General features: G+C 46.5%; 1 protein-coding gene across 2 annotated transcripts in view; it reads right to left on the bottom strand.

Moving 5' to 3' along the window:
• Window positions 1-23,064, bottom strand: part of LOC135225744 (pleckstrin homology domain-containing family A member 3-like) — a 223,533-nt gene that overhangs the window by 188,901 nt on the left and 11,568 nt on the right. For both annotated transcript variants that reach the window (XR_010317082.1, XM_064265139.1), the window contains exon 2: window positions 13,452-13,568. Coding sequence is in view for 1 of the 2 variants with exons in the window: in XM_064265139.1 (XP_064121209.1) it covers window positions 13,452-13,568 (117 nt within the window). In the remaining variant the exon portion in view is untranslated. The remainder of the gene's footprint in view (window positions 1-13,451; window positions 13,569-23,064) is intronic.

The raw sequence follows: 23,064 nt of genomic DNA, 5'->3' as shown, positions 1-23,064 counted from the left end.
GCTCTGCTCTTGACACAACATGTGAGCTTCTCTAATCAACTCTCTCATGAGAAAGGGCTAGCAGCGGTTCTTCATCATGGGTCTACTGGGGTCTTTAACTGAACACCAAAGAGCATCAGAATTCCCTCTGATCTCTCTTGTTCTTTCAATATAAAATCGCAATGCTCTCACTGGGCAGAGAACTCTTTCTTGCTCATGACCCACTAACTCAGAAAGACCCAAAACTTCAAAGGATCTTGGCCAAGGATTAGCCGGATTCTCATTCTTGGCCAAGAAACCTTCCTGGAATGAACACACTGCGTTGCCATGTCTCCATCCCACCTTCTTCGATATGGCCTGAAGCTCACTAGCTCTTTTAGCTGTTGCCAAAGCGACTAAAAAGATAGTTTTCTTAGCAACATCTCTCAGAGAGGATTTCTCTAAAGGCTCGAATTTGCTAGAGGTTAAATACCTCAAGACAACATCGAGGTTCCAAGCAGGTGGCCTGCATTGGGGTTGTTTCTTGGTACCAAATGACCTAATCAGATCTCTAAGGTCTAAGTTATTAGAGATATCTAGATCTCTGTGTCTAAACACTGAGGTTAGCATACTTTTATAGCCTTTGATTGTAGAAACTGACAATCCTAAATCCTTCCTCAAGTATAGGAGGAAGTCTGCGATTTGGGTCACAGAGGTACTGGATGAAGACACTTTCCTGTTCTTACACCACTTCCGGAAATTCTCCCACTTCGACTGATATACTGTAATTGTGGAGGTTCTTCTGGCTCTAGCCACTGCACTGGCACCATCTCTAGAATATCCCCTCGCTCTGACAAGACTTTCGATAGTCTGAACGCAGTCAGACCCAGAGCGAGGGTATTCTTGTGAAACCTGTCGAAGTGGGGTTGTCTGAGTAAATCTACCCTTAGAGGAAGAGTTCTTGGCGTATCTATTGTCCATTCCAGTACCTCTGTGAATCAACTTTGGGCCGGCCAAAACGGAGCTATTAAGGTCATCCTCGTTCCTTGGCTCTCCCTGAACTTCTTCATAACTTTCCCCAGTACTTTGAATGGAGGAAAAGCGTAAACATCTAAGTTTGTCCAATCCATCAGGAATGCGTCGACCGCCACTGCTTCCTGATCTGGAACCGGAGAGCAATAGGTTGGTAATCTTTTTGTTCTGGCTGTCGCAAAAAGATCTACTACCGGACGGCCCCACAACTTCCACAGGCTCTGGCAAACCTCCAGGTGCAAAGTCCACTCCGTCGGGAGAAGTTGTTCTCTTCTGCTCAACAGGTCCGCACTCACATTTTTCTCCCCCTGTATGAACCTGGTGAGCAGCACGACGTTTTCCTCTTCCGCCCAAAGCAGAACTTCCTTTGCCAGCTTGTAGAGGGGAAAAGAATGAGTCCCTCCTTGTTTGCGGATGTATGCCAGAGCCGTGGTGTTGTCCGAGTTGATCTGCACTGTCTTGTCTCGAATCAACTCTCTGAAGTGCTTCAAGGCCAAGAAAATTGCCATCAGTTCCTTCCTGTTTATGTGCCAACTTGTTCTTCCTTGCTCCAAAGACCCGACACCTCTTGAGGGCCTAATGTCGCTCCCTAACCTGCGTCCGACGCGTCGGAATACAAGATGAGGTCTGGGCTCTTCTGCTGAAGCGACATCCCTCTTACTAACCTGCCTGGAGTTAGCCACCACTTTGATTCCTCCTTCACTTCGGCAGGAATTAGAAACTGGAAGGAATCCGGTTGCAATTTTCTTGGCCATGAATCCTTCCAGCCCGGAAAAATCTTTAGAGGTCTCCATGTGCAGTCTTCCTAAAGAAATGAACCTCTCTAGCGAAGAGAGTGTGCCCAGTAGACTCATCCACTCTCTTGCTGAGCATCGGTCTTTCTCTAGAAAGTCCTGCACCTTCCGAATGCATAGGGCTTGCCTTTCGGGGGACGGAAAAGCCCGAAAAGTCACTGACAATATCTGAATCCCCAAATAAACTATCTGTTGTTGGGGATTCAACTGAGACTTTCCCATGTTTACCACAAGACCTAGGTCTTTTGCTAAGTTCAACGTTTGGTTCAAGTCCTCCAGACATTGACTTCTTGATTGGGATCTTATCAACCAGTCGTCCAGGTAAAATGACACTCTGATCCCTCTTAAGTGCAACCATCTCGCCACATTGGACATCATCCTCGTGAACACTTGGGGTCTGTGCAAAGGCCGAAGCACAGGGCCTTGAACTGAAAGACCCTGTCCTGAATCACAAACCTTAAATATTTCCTGCTTCCTGGATGAATCGGAATATGAAAGTATGCGTCCTGTAAGTCCAGGGTCACCATCAAGTCCCCTGGACGTACCGCTGCCAGCACTGAATCATTCGTCTCCATAGTGAACTTGGTCTTTTCCTGCTGTGAACAAAGAAGCCAGTTCATTCGTTCCATCTCTCAGAGCCTTGTCCATGCAGGACATAATGCTCTTAGCCACTTCCATATCCTGCGATGCTTCTTCTTCTAGGGAGTTCGCCAGTGCTCCCAAAGACCAATCTAGAAAATTGAAGACTTCGAAAGTCCTAAAAATTCCTTTAAAAAGATGGTCAAACTCGGACGAAGTCCACCAGACCTTAGCAGACTGCAACGCCTGTCTGCGTGAGCTGTCCACTATACTGGAGAAGTCCCCCTGGGAGGAGGCAGGTACTCCCAGGCCTAGACTTTCTCCAGTAGCGTACCATACTCCTGACTTCGATGCTAACTTAGCTGGTGGAAAAGCGAAAGAGTATTTCCCCGCTTCTTTCTTATCCTTCAGCCAGTCATTCACACGTTGAAGGGCCTTCTTCGCCGAAATCGACAGAGTCATCTTAAGGAAAGAGGACTTCTTTGGAGTCTTAGTCTTGGAAAACTGAGACAAGGGAGATAAAGGAGCCGTTGGTTTGAATTCACCTTCAAAAATAGAAAGCAGACGTGAAGTCAGAATCTTGTAATCCGAAGACAGTTCCGTATTCTTCTCCTCAACAAAATCCAAATCCTCTTCTGCTGAAGAAATGTCTTGCAGATCACTATCGTGTTGACGCTTTGCTGACGGAATAACGTCCTGCCGCCAGTCCTGCGGCTAACGAAGAATCGGCGTCCTGCCGCCAGTCCTGCGGCTAACGAAGAATCGGCGTCCTGCCGCCAGTCCTGCGGCTAACGAAGAATCGGCGTCCTGCCGCCTATCGATGTCCTGCCGCCTGCGTCCTGCGTCCATAGTAGACACATCTGCTTCCTGCCGCCTGCGTCTTGCGTCCACAAGTGATTCCGAGTCCTGACATTTGCGTCCTGCTTCTTCCGAAACCATCTTCTTCTTCCTGCGTCCTGCGTCCTGAAATACTAAGCGATCGCCCGTCCTCGTAGAGCCAGTGCGTCCTACATCCTCGGCGAACGCATCCTTGTCTTCCGTCTTCTTAGAAGACTTAACGGGAAGGAAATCGTCCTTCCGCCTCGAAGATCCCTGCAAAGGAGCATCCCAAGACTTAACGAGAACTGCCAGCTTAGACTGCATTTCCCTTAAGAAACCCTTCGTACTATCTTCCTGAATGGCAGAGGACGAAGGAGGAGGATTACGAGAAGGACTGCGCCGTAAAGGAGAGCGATCTTGTACTCTACCCGACGGAGAGAGACGAGGGGAAGACAAGTAAGAAGATGGAGGAGAGTCTTTCATCGAAATCCAAGAACGAGAAGGCCGTACTGAGTCCTCTTTAGAACAAATGATCCTCTTCCTCTTGATCGGAACTGCGTCCCCGTCTTCCGAGGAGGACAAAACCTCCGGACTACTCCAAGCCTCACGATCTTCAGCATGTCTCTCGAGAGCGGTCGATGTCCTGAAAGTCCTCTTGAGGGGGCGAGACACAACTGCATACCGACGTTCCCGCTCAGATGTCGAACCATCCGAGGACGCACACTTCCCAGTTACGCCTTTTCTGCGGCGAACTGCAACAGCCTGGGAACTTGCAACAGGACTGTTCGAAGGGACGCCTGACCGCGACAAAACCTCTCTCGCCTCCCTTCGACTGTTGACATGCCTTCTCCCTTGGGTCTGGGAGCTTGACAGAGGTCTAGGTCTAGGAGCACGAGAGAGACGATCAGACGCCCCCTCCACTACACTTTCACTGACATCAAAAGCACTAACTTTATCCGTAAGTCGCTGTATCTGGTCGCCCATGGACGCAAGGGCAGCGAACACCTTAACAATCTATGTATCGTTCGCCTCCTCCGATACAGCAGCGGGCGCAGGAGATACCTGGGGAGAAGGAACTACCAACTCTACGTTAGAAGGAGCTGGAGAGGAAACACATTCACTCCTTTTGCTAGAAGAATTCGACTTCTCACTACGAGAAACAGATCTCCTTACACGATCTTTCTCAAGCCTTTCAACATATTTCATAAATATCTTCCACTCCTTCTCTGATAAATTCTCACATTCAAAACACCTATTCTCCCAAGTACACACATTCTCTCTACACTTCTTACAAATAGTATGAGGGTCGACCGAAGCCTTCGGCAACCTTACCTTACACCCCTCTTTTACACAAACTCTAAACATACTCCCAGTATCAGACATATTTAAAGAACAATCCAAAGCGAATGCCAAGCTAACGTTTCCAAGTACAATACCAAAAATCCATGAAAAGTCAGCAACGAGAATGAAAATCCTAGCAGGGAACCACCAACAATGTTGCCGGTTCGGCTGGCAGAGAAAATATGATATTGTTATGATACAATAAAGTTTGTTCATACTTACCTGGCAGATATATATATAGCTGTATTTTCTGAAGTCCGACAGAATTTAAAAAACTTCCGACACACGCAGTGGTCGGCCAGGTGGTTAGTACCCATTCCCGCCGCTGGGAGGCGGGTATCAGGAACCATTCCCATTTTCTATTCATAATTTTTATTTCCACTGTCCCCTGAGGGGAGGTGGGTGGGTACTTGATTATATATATCTGCCAGGTAAGTATGAACAAACTTTATTGTATCATAACAATATCATTTTGTTCATGAAACTACCTGTCCAGATAGTATATATAGCTGAATCCCACCGTTGGAGGTGGGAAGGGACAGAATAGAAGGATTTTGGGAAACAAATGCATGCAGATGATTTACATCTTGGTTCCACCTGTTAGCATAGCTGACTTCGTGATTACTGTCACCCAAGTCTGCTTCTGCTTTACTAGAGTTGCCAGCGAGGTAGAGACCTATAAAGTCCTGGTGCAACTCCAGATGATCGTCAACAGGGGGGGCGTGACCCAATGTGACTAGACATATTGACCATACCATGAGGGCTAAGAAGTAAAATAAATATATATATATATAAATATATATATCACACCTGACCAACCTAGCCAAAGTTTAAGGCGTGTTAACTAAGGCTTAAGTGTTAAGAAGTCGCCATTGTCGGCGACTCAACAACTAAATTAAGAGCTCTTCCTAACCATTTTCTACAGGATAGGATGAGTGGTACTTCTTGCCCCCAAGATTGTGTCTGCAGACACGTATGGCCCTAGCGAGCAGATGATCTCATATGCCATCTTCACATCTCGCAGGGAGTGTGAAGTGAACACAGAGTTGCTTCGCTAAAACATGGTACTCAGGATGTTGCTGAGTGCCATGCTCTGTTGAAATGCTTCCGAGGGCCGCGCCCTCACCTCGTGAGCATCAGAATAAAAAGATTTCAAATCTTTGCGCAAACACAATGAAGGAGCATTTTTGAAAGAACTCCTTAACACTAAAGCCAGGGTGTTCTTCGATATGGGCAAGTCTGGTCTTTTTCGGAACACTGCAGATTGCCCGAATGACTTCGACTTTCTTGAGTTTTATGTAGATAAAACTTGAGAGACCTGACAGGGCACAGGACTCTCTCTGGCTCCTGCCCACTAACTTGTGCCATCCTTGCTTCCAAGCTCCTGGCCCAAGGACAAAACGGGTTTCCATTCTTAGGCCACAACGAAAGGCTTAGAGAGCACACCGCCTTGTGTTCTCTAAAGCCAAAACTTATGACGATGGCTTAAAATCTCACTAACCCTCTTTGTCGTATCTAGGGTGGTTAGAAGAAGGCCTTCCTGATCACATGCAAGAAGTTAACAGGTAGGAGAGGTTCGAATGCTTTGACATCAAGAACTTCAGACTACGTCTAAGTTCCATATTGAAAGCTTCGATCTGGACATGCACAGTCAGTCGTCTGTACTAAAGTCAGGTGACCGACCAGTTGACCAGGTCAGACGAATCAAGGACAGCAAGGCTGTACCCTGAAGACCATAAGGCACTATTCTTCGCTGAAGGATGAGTGTCTGGACTGCCTGGGCGATTCAATCTAAGCAAACCTTGGGGGTGTATCAACGCAACCCAACGTCGTCAGCGAATCATTCAACTCCTGACTCGAGCTTCTGGTGCCAGGAGAAAGGAGCAAGGAGCAAAAAGGCGATTCAGTCCCGAAGGAAGAATGCCTGACAGTCCAACCTGGTCTCATGTTACACGATCATCGGGGGTGTATAAACGCAACCGACTTCGTCAACAAGAAAAAAACTCAGGGCTACTATATGTCGCCTGATCGCACGAGTGTCTGACTCCGAGAAAACAGGTGAGACAAAAAGTAGATGGTGAGCGAGTTTCGAGATTCCACAGAACTCAAAGATCGTGAAGGGCTTTGTTGTTTGACAGACGCAAATCTCTGAGCCCAAAAGCCGTCAACAACATATTTGCGTATTCTTTAATAGTTGTGACTGCCAGCTTATCCCATTCTTCAGACGGAAATGGAAGACGGTAATCTTATTCCTGTCAACATCTCGATAGTCTGAACGTTGTCAGGACTCATGAGCGGAGAGGTTATAGGGTACCTTTCGAGGTTAGAGTAGACCGACTCTCTCGAAAAGGTCTTGGGAAGTGAACTAGGAAGGGATGTGGCCTCGGTGAATCCCAGGATCCTGAAGGCCAACATGGGGCGATCAGCGTCATTGTCGCTCCCTGTGACGTCATAAATCCTCATTACATTTCCTAAGCGATTGAAAAAGGGGAAAAGACTAAACATCCATCCCCGTTTAATATCATAGGATGGCGTTTAATGGTACCGATCCCGGATCGAGAAAAAGGGAGCAGAGAAGAAGAAGCCTCTTCGTCCTCAACATAGTCGAAGAGAAGAATGAAACTGGCGTCCCTAAAGTCTCCACAACTCTCAACATACTTCTAAAGAAAGATTCCACTCGGAAGTCAAAAGTTGCTGCCGTCGATCGAGACGATTCGTACGGACTTTTGCAATCCTGTAACGAACCTCTAGAGGATCGTTACAATTCTACGGCCTGTTGTTATAATAGGCTCTTTCTCGTAAACTGAGCAGGACGAGAGAATAGACTTCTTACGATATGAGAGAGCTGTGGAATATCAGAGTTGATGTGGACCACTGGTTCCAAAAACTCGTTTCGAGGACTGGAGGGACGACCGAATTGCATTTACTTCTTTCAGATTAAGATCCAGGACATCTGAAACACTATCCAGATGTCCGGCACCTTCTTTCTATCATGAACGCACTGAGAGATGTTTCAGAATAATTCCTAGATCTAGAATAATATTTCAGTTTCCCGGTAGGAAAAAACTGTGGTCTGAATTGCAGTCTATTCGGGGAAACAAACTTCTTCAGGAAGGAAATGCGTCCCCAGCAAGCTCATCCATTCCCTCCCCGAGTATGCTTACTTCCCTATAAGGCTGCGCTTTGCCTAAGCAGGAGAGCATATAAAACGTGCAATGTTGCGGTAGACTCGTAGTTCTATACCGTGCGGTAACGAGCACCGAAAGGATTGAGATAACTCTGTTGAACATAGTAAGGCAAAACGAATGCAACGTTTATTCATTCACGTAAGAAATCCCCTCAATCTTTGGCTAAAGTCGTAATTGTAGGACAGAGATACAGTTAGTCAGTCAATCCCGCAGGAGAGATGTAAACGCCAGCACAGAGATACGGTTAGTCAGTCAATCCCGCAGGAGAGAGAGACGTAACCTACCGCGCATGACAGCGCACGATATTGGTTAACTGGCTCGGTTGGTTGGAACTTGGTCCCTTGGACAGTCAGACACAGCAGCAGCCAGCAGCTTACGAACGTCGTCTCTTAACTTTATGTATGGGTTGCCCAGCTACCCTATTCTACGAAGAAATAGGTCCGTTATTTTTTGAGCAGAAAGAGACTCTCAAGCTGGTATATTTAAGCGAAACAGAAACGCTAAATATATAGATGCGTTTGTGTCGTCAGAAAAAACACTACCATACAACGGTAAAAGATAAATCGGAAACTCCTGGAAGGCTGCAGGGAGTAACGATGTTAAATGTCCTTAAAATAATAGACAATAGACCTCTCGGTTGCCATCCGAAGAGGTAACTACAGCAAGCGTGTATGACTTGAACCAACCAGTAGAAAAATAACGCAGGCAAAAAATGAAATTATATCACAATAAAGTTTGTTCATACTTACCTGGTCAGACAATATTATATATCTGAATTCGGAAATACAGCTACATACATATCTGACAGGCAAGTTTCATGAACAAAACTTAGAGAATCGAAGCAGACAGCTCAAGCTTCTTATGTTATTGGACATAAGCGTTCATTGACGTAGTCTACAAGTCTATTTCTTGTACGAAGTCTGCGAATGACGAATGAGAGCTCTTCCGAATCTTGTCAATAAGAGCTTATTCGCTTACGCAATATCAAGTTAAAGAGATGTTTGTCAATGAGAACTAACCCATTTACGGGACAAAGAGATATTTTGTCAATGAGGGGTATACCCACTTACTTGACAAAACGATAGTATTGTCAATGGGGGAAAGTCACTGAATTGACAAAACGTAATCCAGGAAGTCGAGCATTTTATTTTTCCGATTCCCGTCTCAAACGAGAAAGGGGCAAGAATCCTGTTAAGAGACAGGGCTTACGGCAGGTAGAACGACGATGTTCAATTCGGCAGCGTAGTCCCGACTAGAAACTAACAAAATCTATCATCTGAAAAACCCTTTCAGATGGGCTAAAAAGCTTGCAAAATTATCCTGGGAAGAGGAAGAAAACTCTCCAACCAGCTTCCTCTCCCGTATCACAACTAATGCCTGCTAAAGCTTAAAATTTATTGGCAGTATGGCAAAGGTGGCAAAGGAAGTCCTGTCTTGCGCTTTCCTGAAAAGCGTCCTTTTGATGAATGCCTTTGCAAGAATCCTACTGAACGTCGCCGAGACGTCGAGCCTTTACATAACCCGTAACTGCCTTATCGCAAAGTCTTGACTGCGGTAGATGAAAAGAGATCTTCCCTTGAGCTTTCCTTAACTCCATCCACCTTTGCGAAAAGCAATATAATATGACAGAGACCTCTTGAATTCACGAACCCGAGGTCTTGCTGGGTTTCGAAGATGAAGTTGTCTGTTCACTTTAAGCTTCCTCTGAAGCACTGCTTACTTCACATTCTTGAGGCTCAAATCTTAAAACAAGAGCTTGAAGTCTGAAGAGTTCAAAAGAAACGTTCAGCCAGGAGACAAACCTGGTGTGCGCTGGCGCGCGCTCGGCGTCCATTTGCGAGGACGCTCGGCGTCCTGGCGCGCGCTCGGCGTCCACTGGCGCGCGCCTGGCGTCCATCCGAGCGTCCCGTTCAAGCCGAGCGTCAAAAGAAGCGTGCAGAAAAGCGTCACGCTCCTGACAGGGCGTCAAAACAAGCAAGAGAAACGCTGCCTTCTTTTTCATATTTCTCGGTGGAAAGACGTACACGTGATCAGGCGACGTTCGCCTTCTTACTTCTCACTGAAACGCATAACGAGAGAGTGAGGGGACGTGAAGCGCTTCCTCTTCTATAAAGCTTCTATTTAGAGGGCGCGAGTCCTTCGAGATTCGTTGCACGTGCACGATCTTCCGCAGCCTGGGAAACGTCAACAGGTCCTACCGAAGGGACGCCAGATCGATGTGGGTTCCCCGTAACCCTCCTTCGGCTTTCGACATGCCCTCTCCCTAGTCCTGGGAGTCCGACAGAGGTCCAGGCCTAGAGGCGTTATGGGGCGGATCTGACGTTCCCTCCTGCCGAGAGAGAGGACGTGAAGCGTCCTCTTCTCTAAAGCTTCTTAGAGGGCGCGAGTCCTTCCGAGAGCTCCAACCCTTGTGCGGGGAGGACGCCTCGGAGGACGAGAAGCAATCCTTCAGGATTCGTGCACGTGCACGAACTTTGGCAGTCTGGGGATTTTCATCAGAAACTGCCGAAGGCACGCCAGATCGGTGGGGGTTCCTCGTAACCCTCCTTCGGCTTTCGACATGCCCTCTCCCTGTGGTCCTGGGAGTCCGACAGAGGTCTAGACCTAGAGGCGTTATAAGGCCGATCTGACGCACCCTCCACTACACAAGGGGCACTGTCACTGCACTTAGCCACTTCACTATTGCTCTCTAAAGCAAGCACTTTCGATTCTAAGTTACGAAACAAAGAGTATAAGAGAAAAGGGCAATAACCTCTACAGACACTGTTTTAGGGCCGAAGGCAACATTACAGGGTTAGGAGTACAATAACAGAAGTAGCCCTCTTTACAACAATGAAGGAGAGCGATCACTCTCGCAGACATATTCATAACCCGTAGGCCCATACTATAGGGTAGGAGGCAAAATAAAGTTCTACAGGAAGGTTAGCAGGTTCACTACCCTGACTTTTGTTTACTGATTAATTGCGTACATACGAATCATATTCTTTTTCCTTACGGAATTAGACATGTTTACTGATTGTAATTGCGTACATACGAATCATACGTTTCCTTACGGAAAAGACAAAGTCTCACACTCCTTACATGACAAATCTCAACAAAAAAGCAAGACCCAAACCCCTCGTGCATACCAAGTGCGGATCTACCGAAGCTTTCGGTAGCCACACCCTATCTTTGCAGACAACACCCTCTGAAACTAGCCTAACTAGATTCAGATATCTTATGCAAAAATGAATCAAATTAAAATCAATTTAAGATAGCGTATGCCTAGCCACAAATCCAAGTAAATAAAATCAAAAGACAATTAGGATACTTGAGCGGCAGTGAAGTTTCCAAAAATCCTAAGACGGAGGTACTGAAAACAGGTGTTTTCAGCACCGGCGACAGAAAAATTATGAATAGAAAATGGGAATGGTTCCTGATACCCGCCTCCCAGCGGCGGGAATGGGTACTAACCACCTGGCCGACCACTGCGTGTGTCGGAAGTTTTTTAAATTCTGTCGGACTTCAGAAAATACAGCTATATATATATCTGACAGGTAAGTTTCATGAACAAACTGGCCCAATTGGGAACGGTTCCTAGCGCTAGCGCCACGGTAACGGGGTGGTGGTTGGGTTGCTGAAACTAAATACCTAATAGGTTACTAGCGTTTGCCGCGAGATTTGAAAATTTCTGCCAGGTGGAACAAGAGAATATAGCTATATATATACCTGCCAGGTAAGTATACATTAAACACAGTTTCGGTTAATGGCAGTTTTTGTTTATCAGCAACCTGCCGAGAACAGAAACCAACCCCCCCCCCCCATAACCAGGGACTGCCTGTACTGGGTAAGTATAATTAAAACTTTATTTTATTATAAATATCTTATTTTTAATTATGGGACTTACCCACTAACTATATAGCAGATTCCCACATTGAGGGGTGGTGGGATACATGGATGTTTCTACCTCAAAATACTAACACTAACTAGAGGGAGGATAGAAAAAGATTTGCCAACATTATACAACAATGTTTGTTGATTCCTTACCTGATAAGAGAGTTGATGCAGGATGGTACTGCCTATGGTTGTCACTCATCTTATCATGTAAGAGGCATGGCGGTATAGCCAGCAGGTACCTACTACTTTAGTGGGACCTTTGTGACGAAGGATATTTCCAATGGCAAACAAAAGATAGGTAAATTGCCACTGCCCAGGGCTCAATACCAGTAATTCACCATAGAAAAAAAATTGTTACCTATATCCAAAACATGTCTAAATAAAAAAAAAATACACCACCACCCTACCGAAGGACTGGAGGGTACTCAGGTACTTCACACTTCCAGGCTTCCCAATAACAAAAACACCTTATATCAAGGAGAAAAAAATTACTTACGAAGGGTTGCTTCCAACACTTCCTTTCCCAACACCACACCTGCTGCAAGAAAAGGACCCAAGGTACTGCAATCATTATACACTGTTTCAATGTCTTTAAGATAAAGAGATGCAAGCACAGATTTACATTTCCCAAATGTAGTTTAAAATTGCTGATAAGGACAGATTTCTTATAAAAGCTAGAGAAGTAGCTACTGCTCTAATCTCATGAACTTTCACTTTATATAAGGGGAACATGTCTGCTTGAAATGACGAGTGCGCCTTGAGGACCATGCTGGTTTTCATGTGAAATTTCATCTTAACCCTGAACGAGTTTAATGTGCTGACATCCAGGACTAAACACCAATTCCCAGTCTTCAAGAAAGGAGGGTGGGGGAGTCAATGACAGTTTAATATAAGTATTGGCGGAGGGGAGGGAGTCGTATGGAGTTATTCTATCTCTCTCTCTTCATTATTGTTCTCTACATGTCACTTTCATCACTCTTACCTTTTTCCATAGCTCGCAGCTGAGCTTGTAGCTTCTTAATGGAGGCCTTCACGGTTTCCCTTTCAGAGGACGAATCCTTGGTTTCAATAAAGGGAGAAGGAGCTGAGGTTAAGGGAGAAACATTAGTAACTTCAACGTTATCATTTTCTTGTTCTAAAGAGCAAGATCTACTGGAGGTCCTTGCGGAAGCCTTCCTAACTATCCCTCTCCAGTTTCTTGACATAAGAGGTTAAGTTCTTCCATTCTAGTTCTGTTAAATTCTCGCATTCATTTACAAGTGTTATTCAATGAACATTCAGCACCTCTACATTTCAAGCACACATTATGAGGGTCTACCAAAGCTTTCGGTAGCCTAATCTTACAATCCTCCCTTGTACACACCCTATACAAAGGAGAAGCCTTAACATCAGACATCGTGAGAGAAAAATCCTAATCAAAATAAAAAAACAGTCCACAATTAGCGTATGCCAAGCGACAAAAAGAATACGTCACCAAATATCGAACCAATCTTAATCCTCGGCAAACGAGAAGAAATCCAAGTAGGAGGAACTAACAACAGACGTTGTCAGAACCGGCAACAGAGAAAATCTGTTTAGAAAACGGGAATGGTTCCGGATCCTGCCACCCAGCGGCGGGAATGGTAGATCACCTGACCTACCTGTCGCGTGTGCCGCGAGTTTTGAAATTCTGTCGGGACGACTGAGTCTAAAGCTAAGTATATATCTGCTGGGTAAGTTGCATGTACAAAAAAGAATTTTTTTGGAGTCACTGAACCATATCAAAATTTCATGTGTCATAATGAGATCTGTTATAATATAACAAGATTGGGAAAATAAGTTGTACAGAGTTAACATCCCAAAAGAGAAATAATATTGTACTTGCCTAATATTTCACATGCTGAAAGTTTGACAGAGCCCTTGGACCCTTGGTTGACTTCATCCTGTGATTTGTAATATGCAAGGACTCCCTGGTCTAAAACAAACCATCTTGGTTGCCAACCTGAAAGGGAAACAAACACTATATTCTCTCTCTATTCTACTAATGTAGATATGTACTGTATTCAAATATGTAAACATAAAATAAGTGATATGTCTTAGCACAGTAGAACATTTGGCATAATACTACTCAGGTAAATACTAGTTAGGTGGATGTTACAAAGCTTAGGTCACCAGAAACATGATATTGTTATGTTACAATAAAGTTTCATACATACTTACCTGGCAGATATATACTTAGCTAAGACTCCGTCGTCCCCGACAGAAATTCAAATTTCGCGCCACTCGCTACAGGTAGGTCAGGTGATCTACCTGCCTGCCCTGGGCGGGCAGGACTAGGAAACCATCCCCGTTTTCTATCATCTTTTTCTCTCTTCCACCTGTCTCCTCGGGGAGGCTGGGTGGGCCTTTAATTGTATATATCTGCCAGTAAGTATGTATGAAAACTTTATTGTAACATAACAATATCATTTTCATACAATCAACTTACTGTCCAGATATACATAGCTGATTGGCACCCTTCGGTGGAGGGTAAGAGACAGCTACTATATGGAATAGACAGGTAAACAACATATGTTGTAGGATAAAATAAAACCTTGGTTCCTACCTGATAGGTGTAGACTTCGTGGGTGTTTGCCCAGTAGTCTGCATCACCTCAAGAAAACTTTAGCGAGATATGTGATCTATGGCCAAGAGTTCTTGTGGGTCTGCCGATGGGGTTCTTACCCACTTACTCAGCAGAGCCTAAAAGGACTTTGTCAATGGGTGCTGATCCACTTATATGACAATACACCTTATGAAGGAGCACACAACCAATCCCGACCACCTGATCCTAACCATATGTTAGAACTAAGGATTGTTACGAGTTATCCCCGAACTCGTCACAACAACCGTAACTCAAAAACCACTACGCACACATACATAATTTTTCAAAAAAAAATTTTACTCAACTAATTGGATATGACAAGAATTCTCTTATGAACAACATAGACGGCCGCCCGTGCGAGCCTGAATCCTCCATTGTTCGAAGAGATTCTCGACCATATCCAAACAGAAGAACAGTATATACATTTAAGGATTGGTGTCGGCTCCCGTACCCAGAATCGTATCTGCCGATACGATAGGACCTAGAGAAAAGCACTTCTCATACGTCACACGCACGTCTTTCAAGTAATGAGATGCAAATACTGAGTTGCATCTCCAATATGTCGTATCTATAAGGTTTTTAAGCGACATATTCTTATAAAACGAGAGAGACGTCGCAACCGCTCTACTTCATGAGCTTTTACTCTCGTAGTTGTAATTGTTCGTCAGGACAGACCTTATGAGCGTCCGTAATGACGTTTCTTACAAAGAACGCTAGAGCATTCTTGGACATCAGTCTTGTGGGGTCTTTTACCGCACACCAAAGACCTTGTCTAGAGCCTCCCAACTGACGCTTCCTCTGAAGATAGAACTTCAGAGCTCTAACAGGGCATAGAGACCTCTCTGCTTCTCTGCCTACGAGACTCGACATTCCTTTGACTTCGAATGACCTAGGCCAGGGATTCGTGGGATTCTCGTTTTTCGCTTAAAAAAACAGGGTCTTAAACGAGCAAATAGCCCGAGTCTCCTTGAATCCTACTTTATCCTGCAGAGCTTGTAACTCACTAATTCTTTTTTGCCGTCGCTAAACGATAAAAGGAACGAGGCACTTTTCTAGTTATGTCTCTAAATGATGCCAGAGCGGTAAGGCTCGAATCTATCCGAAGACAGATATTTGAGGACTACGTCCAAGTTCCAGTTCGGAGGTACTGGTTCCTTAGACTTTGAAGTCTCAAAAGATCTTATGAGATCGTGGAGATCTTTGTTATTTGCCAGATCTAATCCTCTGTTTCTGAATACAGCCGAGAGCATTACTTCTGTATACCCTTTATTGTAGATACGGCTAGATGAGATTTTACTCTCAGGAATAGCAAGAAATCCGCAATTTCCGCTATAGAGGTAGAGGAGGAGGACAACTTCTTGGCTCTACACCACCTTCTAAAGACCTCCCACTTCGACTGGTATACTTTCGTAGTGGAGGTTCTGCGAGCTCTCGCGATCGCGCTTGCCACTTCGCGAGGAAAAGAGAAAAGCCTCTCGCTCTGACAAGTCTTTCGATAGTCGAAAGGCAGTCAGAGCGAGAGCGGGGAGGTTTGATGGTGACCTCTTGAAGTGTGGTTGTTTGAGAAGATCCGTCCTTCCTGGTAGGGATCTTGGAAAGTCTACGATCCACTCTACCACCCTCCGTGAACCATTCTGGGCCGGCCAAAAGGGGGCTATTTAATGTCATCCTCGTCTCTTTTGACGCCACAAACTTTTTCATTACTAACCCCAGGATTTTGAATGGGGGAAAAGCGTAAACGTCTACTCGAGACCAGTTTAGCAGGAAGCGTCTACCATAAATCGCTCTTGGATCTTCCACGACCGAGCAAAACACTGGGAGCCTTTTTGAAATGTATGTTGCGAAGAGATCCACATGAGGAGTTCCCCACAGAGACCAGAGATCGAGACACACTTCCTCGTGCAGAGTCCATTCTGTATGAAGGACCTGGTTCCTCCTGCTGAGCTGTCCGACTCACATTCCTTACTCCCTGTACGAACTTGTCAGCAGGGAGATGTTCCTGTGAGACGTCCAAAGTAATAGGTCTCTCGTGAGTTCGTAAAGGAACAAGGAGTGTGTCCCTCCCTGTTTCCGAATGTAGGCAAGTGCGGTGGTGTTTGTCCACGTTTACTTGCACTACCTTGTCTCTCACCAGAGGTTCTAGGCTCTTCAAGGCCAGGTGTACGGCGAAGAGCTCTTTGCAGTTTATGTGCCAGGACACCTGTGCTGGTTACCCAGGTGCCTGACACTTCCTCTGAGCCTAATGTCGCTCCCAACCCGTCTCCGACGCGTCGGAGACAACACTAGGTCTGGGTTCTGTGTTCTTAGAGAGATCCCTTTGTTCTCTTCCAGAGGTAGCAACCACCACTGTAGGTGTGCCTTTATCTCCACTGGAATGGGAAAAACGTCCGACAGTTGTCCGTTTTCCAGCTCCAAGACTTCTTGAGGAAGAATTGAAGTGGACGGATATGAAGTCTTCCTAGAGGGAAGAATTGTTCCAGCGAGGAAAGCGTCCCCAGAAGGCTCAACCATTCCCTCGCTGACGTTTGTTGCTTCTCTAAGAAGAGAGAGATTATCCGCAAACCTTTTGCGGTTCTCTCTTGCGAAGGAAAACTCGAAAACCCCCCCGAGAATCCATCCGAATCCCCAGATAGACTAGGTCTTGTCTGGGGGTCAGCTGAGACTTCTCGAGGTTCACAAGCAATCCCAACGCCTTGGTCAAATCCAGAGTTAACTTTAGGTCCTCCAAGCACTGTCTCTCCGATCTGGCACCTGATGAGCCAGTCGTCTAGATACATAGAGACATTCACTCCTTTGAGATGAAGAAATCTCGCCACATTCCTCATCACCCCCTTGGCTTGTGAAGACCTGAGGAGCTGTGGACAGGCCGAAACACAAGGCTCTGAACTGAAAGATCCTTCCCCCCGTCATGAAACGGAGGTACTTCTTCGACGAAGGGTGGATCGGGACGTGAAATAGGCGTCCTGGAGATCTAGAGACACCATCCAATCTCCTTGTCGTAATGACGCTAGGGACTGAAGCAGAAGTCTCCATGGAGAACTTCTCCTTCTGAACAAATTTGTTCAGAGAGCTGACGTCTAGTACTGTCTCCAGCTCCCGAGGCTTTCGCCACTAGAAAAAGGCGATTGTAAAACCAAAACCCCGGGGAGTTTTGATCCAGTACTAGTCTATTGCACTCTTGTCCCACATTTGTTCCACCACGATCGAGAGTATCCTCAGCACAGGGTCCTTGTACTTGGCTGATAGTTCCCTTGGTATTGACGTTAGGGGAGGAGTATTCAGGAAAGGGATACGATATCCCTTCCTTATGATATTCAATGAAGACGCGTCTGCGTCTATCAGTGTCCAGGCCTCCACGAATCCAGGAGCCTGGCACCTACTGGTGCTTGGAGGAGAAATGTTTCATTTTCCCTTTTTAAAGGGACGAAAGGCGGACCTACCTCTCTTCTCTGGAGCCTTCCTTCTTGCGGGAGGTCTGGAGATCGGACCACCTCGAAAGGGCTGCATAGAAGTGCTAGGTCCTTTCTTGTCAGATACTAAAGCAGGTTTCTTCTTCCTAGCCGACTGCGTCAGAAGATCCTGCGTCGCCTTCTCAGTTAAAGAGTGAGCCACGTCCTTCACTAACTGAGAAGGGAACAAATAGTCAGACAGAGGTGCATACAGTAGAGCTGCCCTCTGAGCATGCGAGACTGCCTTTGTTAAGAAGGCGCCATACACCGTCCTTTTCTTCAAAAGACCTGCTCCAAATAATGAAGAGACTTCAAAAGATCCATCCTGTACCGCTTTGTCGATGCAGACAAAATGCATAACAGGGCTTCAGGTTCGATTCCCTCTGAATCATGAGCTTTCTTGGACATCACCCAAGGGACCAATCTAAGAAGTTGAAGACTTCCAATACATGGAAGAGTCCCTTGAGGAGATGATCCAGTTCTGAAATACTCCATGTAATTCGAGCAGAATTGAGACTTGGACGCCTTGAAGCGTCAACTAACGTCGAAAAATCTGCCTCTGTTGTAGAAGGGAGAGCGATACCCATATTCTCCCCCGTCTTGTACCATATGCCTCTTTTCCCAGCTAACCTTGCTGGAGGCATGCAAAATACTGTCCTGACTAAGTCTTTCTTCGACTTCATCCAGGAGTCTAAGGCGTGTAAAGCCCGCTTCATCGAGATGGTGGGTCTTCATCTTCAGAAAAGACGAGGGCTTCTTCGCCTTCGCACTAGAAAAGAGCGAGCGTGGAGAAGGAGGAGCAGCCGGATGTTCAACTCGTCTCCGTTATTCCTCAAGAAGCAGGGTAAGTCAACACCTTATACTTGGACAAGCCCTCTCTTCCATGATCGTCATCATCCGAGTTTTCCTCACAACGGGATATATCTAGTTCCGTTCTCCTTTCTGAACTTTCCTCTTCTGGAGGAGACAAACTAACCCTGATAGGAGAGGGGCTAAGGGAAATGAAACTCTTTCCTTTTTTTACCGTTTTGATAGACTTGGAAGGCGTCACAACCTGCGGCTTCTCTTGAACTGTAGAAGACGTCTTGTATGACGCTTCCCGCTCTCGAGCGTCATGTATGACGTCTCTTGTTGACGTCTTGATGACGCTTCGCGTCTGGAAGACGCTCCGCTCTCTAAGGGCGTCCTACTCGGCGTCACAATCTTGGACGGAGCGTCACGTCTCAGATCCGCTTGAAATGACGCTTCACTTCTAAAAGACGTCTTTCGTTTTTCTTGTCTTACAACACTCTCGTCAGCCCCCGTTCTAGTTCTCGAACTCGAAGCTCCTGCCAGACGTTTAGCAGTTTCACATCTGTCTGACGCTTCTCTTCGAGCAGGTGAGAGAGGACGAGACTTCTTAATTGGAAGCGTCACGTCCTTCCGACGGGGCGCTAAAACTACCCACAGAGATGACAGTTCAGTTCCTGAACCGCCATAATTATCTTTCTTGACGCTTCTCCCACGTCTAGTGCATGACGCCTTTCGTCATCACTCGGGGAAGAAGCATGACGGGGTACTTCCTCATAAGCGTCAGGTGACGCTGACGCCACCTTCGCTTTCTTAATAGCAGACGGGGCGTCATCTGAGAAGCGCTCTGGGCTCGAATCAATGTCTTGCTTCAATATGACGCTTCAGCGGTCTCGATAAGTTCGACTCCTTCCACCCTCGTTTAGGTGAGGGAGAGGGAGAGGACGAGAAACACTCGCGAAGGACGCTTTTCCTATAGCGCCCTTGAGCTGGCTGCCATGAAGCAGAGCTAGCTGAAGGGACGTCTGACCGTTGGGGATTCCCCACGACCTCCTTAAGGCTTTCGACTTTCCTTCTCCTCTGGGCATGGGAGCTTGGAAGAGGTCTAGGCCTGGGAGCGCCGCAGGGACGATCAAACGCCCCCTCCACAACACTGATAGAACTCACTTCACTAAAATGTTCACTATCACTAGCCTTACCTTTCGAGTCAGCCATCTTGGACTTCATGTCTCTAATAGTCGCTTTCAGATTGGCGATTTCCGATGCCGAATCCGAAAAAACACTCTGAGAATGAGATCTATAGGGAGAATCTACATCAGTAGGGTTAGAATTATCCGTGAAAGGCTCAATAGGCCTTGAACTCACACCTTTCAGTCGTCTAACTCTATCCCTCTCTAACTTCTTCAAATAAGAAGTCAAAGTCTTCCACTCTTCTGCATTCAAACCCTCGCATTCCTTACAAGTGTTAATAGCAGAACACTGAACCCCCCCTACATTTACGGCATACAGTGTGAGGATCAACCGAAGCTTTCGGTATCCTCACCCTGCAGCCTACATTCACACACATTCTCACACTCACATTAGAATCAGACATACTGAGAAAAATCCAAAAGAGTTATTCCAAAAACAGTCCACAGTAGCGAATGCCAAAACACGATCCAAATACGTCACCGAATAGCCGAAAAAACGTTGATCAAAGGTTGAAAAATGAATCTAAGTCAGGAGGTAATAACAACAATGTTGATACCACCGGCGACAGAGAAAATATGATAGAAAACGGGGATGGTTCCTAGTCCCCTGCCGCCCAGGGCAGGCAGGTAGATCACCTGACCTACCTGTAGCGAGTGGCGCGAATTTGAATTTCTGTCGGGGACGACGGAGTCTTAGCTATGTATATATCTGACAGGTAAGTTTAATTGATTGTATGAAAACTCATTTTGTGATGTTCCTCTTCCTAGAAAGAGTATAGAGTCCACCCCAAACCCCTACCACAACTTCTAAAATGGCAGGTGTATCAGAATTTGAAGAGGATGTTGGTCTCCACTGGGATTAGCACTGAGCCCTTTGCTGTTTGTCATAGTAATGGCAGAGGCTGCACAAGAGCTGCTGGAGGGAGTCCCTCGGAGCTGTCATATGAAAGCAACCTGGCACTGGCAGCAGAATCTGGAGAGGTGGTGGATGGAGAGGTGGTGGATATGCTAAAAAGGATGTGTGGAATGGAAAGGAAAGGATTGAAAACCAATGTAAGCAAAGCAAATTTCATGTCACTGAAGGAGAAACAAAGGTTGTTGTGGGAAGGGTGTTGAGGGTGAACTCTGTTATGTATAAAATGATATTGTTATTGTACAATAAAGTTTCATACATACTTACCTGGCAGATATATGCTTAGCTATAGACTCCGTCGTCCCCGACAGAAATTCAAATTTCGCGGCACACGCTGCAGGTAGGTCAGGTGATCTACCGTCCTGCCCTGGGTGGCAGGATTAGGAACATTCCTGTTTTCTATCATATTTTTTCTCTTCCACCTGTCTCCTTGCGGGGAGGCTGGGTGGGCCCTAATCGTATATATCTGCCAGGTAAGTATGTATGAAACTTTATTGTATCATAACAATATCATTTTCATACAATCAACTTACCTGTCAGATATATACATAGCTGATTGGCACCCTTCGGTGGAGGGTAAGAGACAGCTACTATATGGAATAGACAGGTAAACAACATATGTTGTAGGTATAAATAAAACCTTGGTTCCTACCTGATAGGTGGTAGACTTCGTGGGTGTTTGCCCAGTAGTCTGCATCACCTCAAGAAACTTTAGCGAGATATGTGATCTATGGCCAAGAGTTCTTGTGGGTCTGCCGAAGGGGTCTTATCCACTTACTCGGCAGAGCCTGAAAGGACTTTGTCAATGGGTGCTGATCCACTTATATGACAATACCCTTATGAAGGAGCGCAACACCGATCCCGATCACCTGATCCTAACGAGGTTCGCGCTCAAATTGGAAAGAGTTATCACCCCCCCCCCACACTCCTTTCAAAAACCCCAATATTTCACTAAGTTAAAAAACTTTAACTCTCAAAGTTAAGGATCAGTGTCGGCTCCTTATCCCAGTAACGTATCCGCAGAAACGTATAAACCAAAAGAGAAGGATCTCTCGTAGGTTAACTTGACATCCGTTTGTAATGAATGAAGTCAACACAGAGTTGCCTCTACCGTACAACACAGCTAATATGTCTTATATGACATATTGTTTATGTAAAGAACAAGAATTTGCAAAAGCGCGCACTTCCTGCGCTTTTAATTCTCAGCTGTTTGAAGGAAATCAAGTCACTAATGAAGTGCTTAGGAGATCTCCATGTTTCAAAGAAGACCAGGGCTTTCTTGAAATGGATCTCACCCGACTGAAGCCTGAAGCTGGCAGGAACCTCGCGCCTGGCTGGTGCTTCGCTCTTGGTTGGCGCCTAGCGCTTGTCTGGTACCTTTCGCTTGACTGGCGCCTCGCATCTGGATGACTTGCGTTCCGCGTCTTGGAGCTGGAGATTCGCGCCTAGATGCCTGGCTTGCGTCCTGCCTGGCTGGCACTTTGTGCCTGGCTGGCGCCTCGCGCCTGCCTGGAGCTTCGCGCCTGGCTGGCGCCTTGCGCCTGGCTGGCGTCTGCTCCTGGTTGGAGTGGCGTTCCTTGCGGACTTGGCCTGGAGCTTCCTTGCGGCCTGGCCTGGCAACCTCGCGCCTGGCTGGCGTCTCGCGCCAGGTTGGCGCTTTGTGCCTGCCTGCCTGGCCTGGCTGGCGTCCTCGCCGTGGTTGGCGCTTTGTGCTTGCCTGGCGCCTGCGCCTGCCTGGACTCGCGCTGGCTGGCGTCTCGCGCCCGGTTGGAGTGGCGCCTTGCGCCTGCCTGGAGCTTCGCCCGCTGGCTGGTACCTCGCGCCTGCCTGGCGCCTCGCTCCTGCCTGGCGCCTCGCGCCTGGGTGGCTCCTCCCCACTTGCCGGAGCTTCGAGCTCGGTAGAGTCTCGAGGATGTCTGGCAATGTTCCACATCGGACACTCTTATCTGTCCTATATGTTCGCATCTAGCGCATCTGTGTCAGGTTGTAGGCCCGGTCTTTCTCCTCATCAGACAATGACAGTGTTCTTGGGGCTGTCTGCAGGTTTCTTCTTCCTTACTGACTGTGTCAGAAGGTCTTGAGTCGCCTTCTCAGTTAATGAACGAGAAATGTCCTTCACTACTGAGAAGGGAACAAAAAAGTCAGACAAAGGCGAGTACAGAAGCGCTGCCCTCTGAGCGTGGGAGACCGCTTTGGTTAAAAAGGACACTATATACTGTCCTCTTTTTAAGAAGACCTGCTCCAAACAAAGAGGAGATCTCAACCGAGCCATCCTGAACCGCTTTGTCTATACAAGACAAAATACACAGAAGGACTTCTGGTTCGAGTCCTTCAGAATCATGGGCTTTCTTGGACATCACCCCAAGGGACCAATCTAAGAAGTTGAAAACTTCCAATACATGAAAGAGTCCCTTGAGGAGATGGTCCAGTTCTGAAATGCCCCAAGTTATACGGGCAGAGTTCAAACCTTGTCTACGTGAAGCGTCAACTAAGGTCGAAAAGTCCGCTTCTGA

This window comes from Macrobrachium nipponense, chromosome 13 (assembly GCF_015104395.2).
Source record: "Macrobrachium nipponense isolate FS-2020 chromosome 13, ASM1510439v2, whole genome shotgun sequence".
NCBI classification, from domain to species: Eukaryota; Metazoa; Arthropoda; class Malacostraca; order Decapoda; family Palaemonidae; genus Macrobrachium; species Macrobrachium nipponense.
Note: the sequence above shows the minus strand (reverse complement) of the source record. Positions and strands in the feature narration are given on the sequence as shown.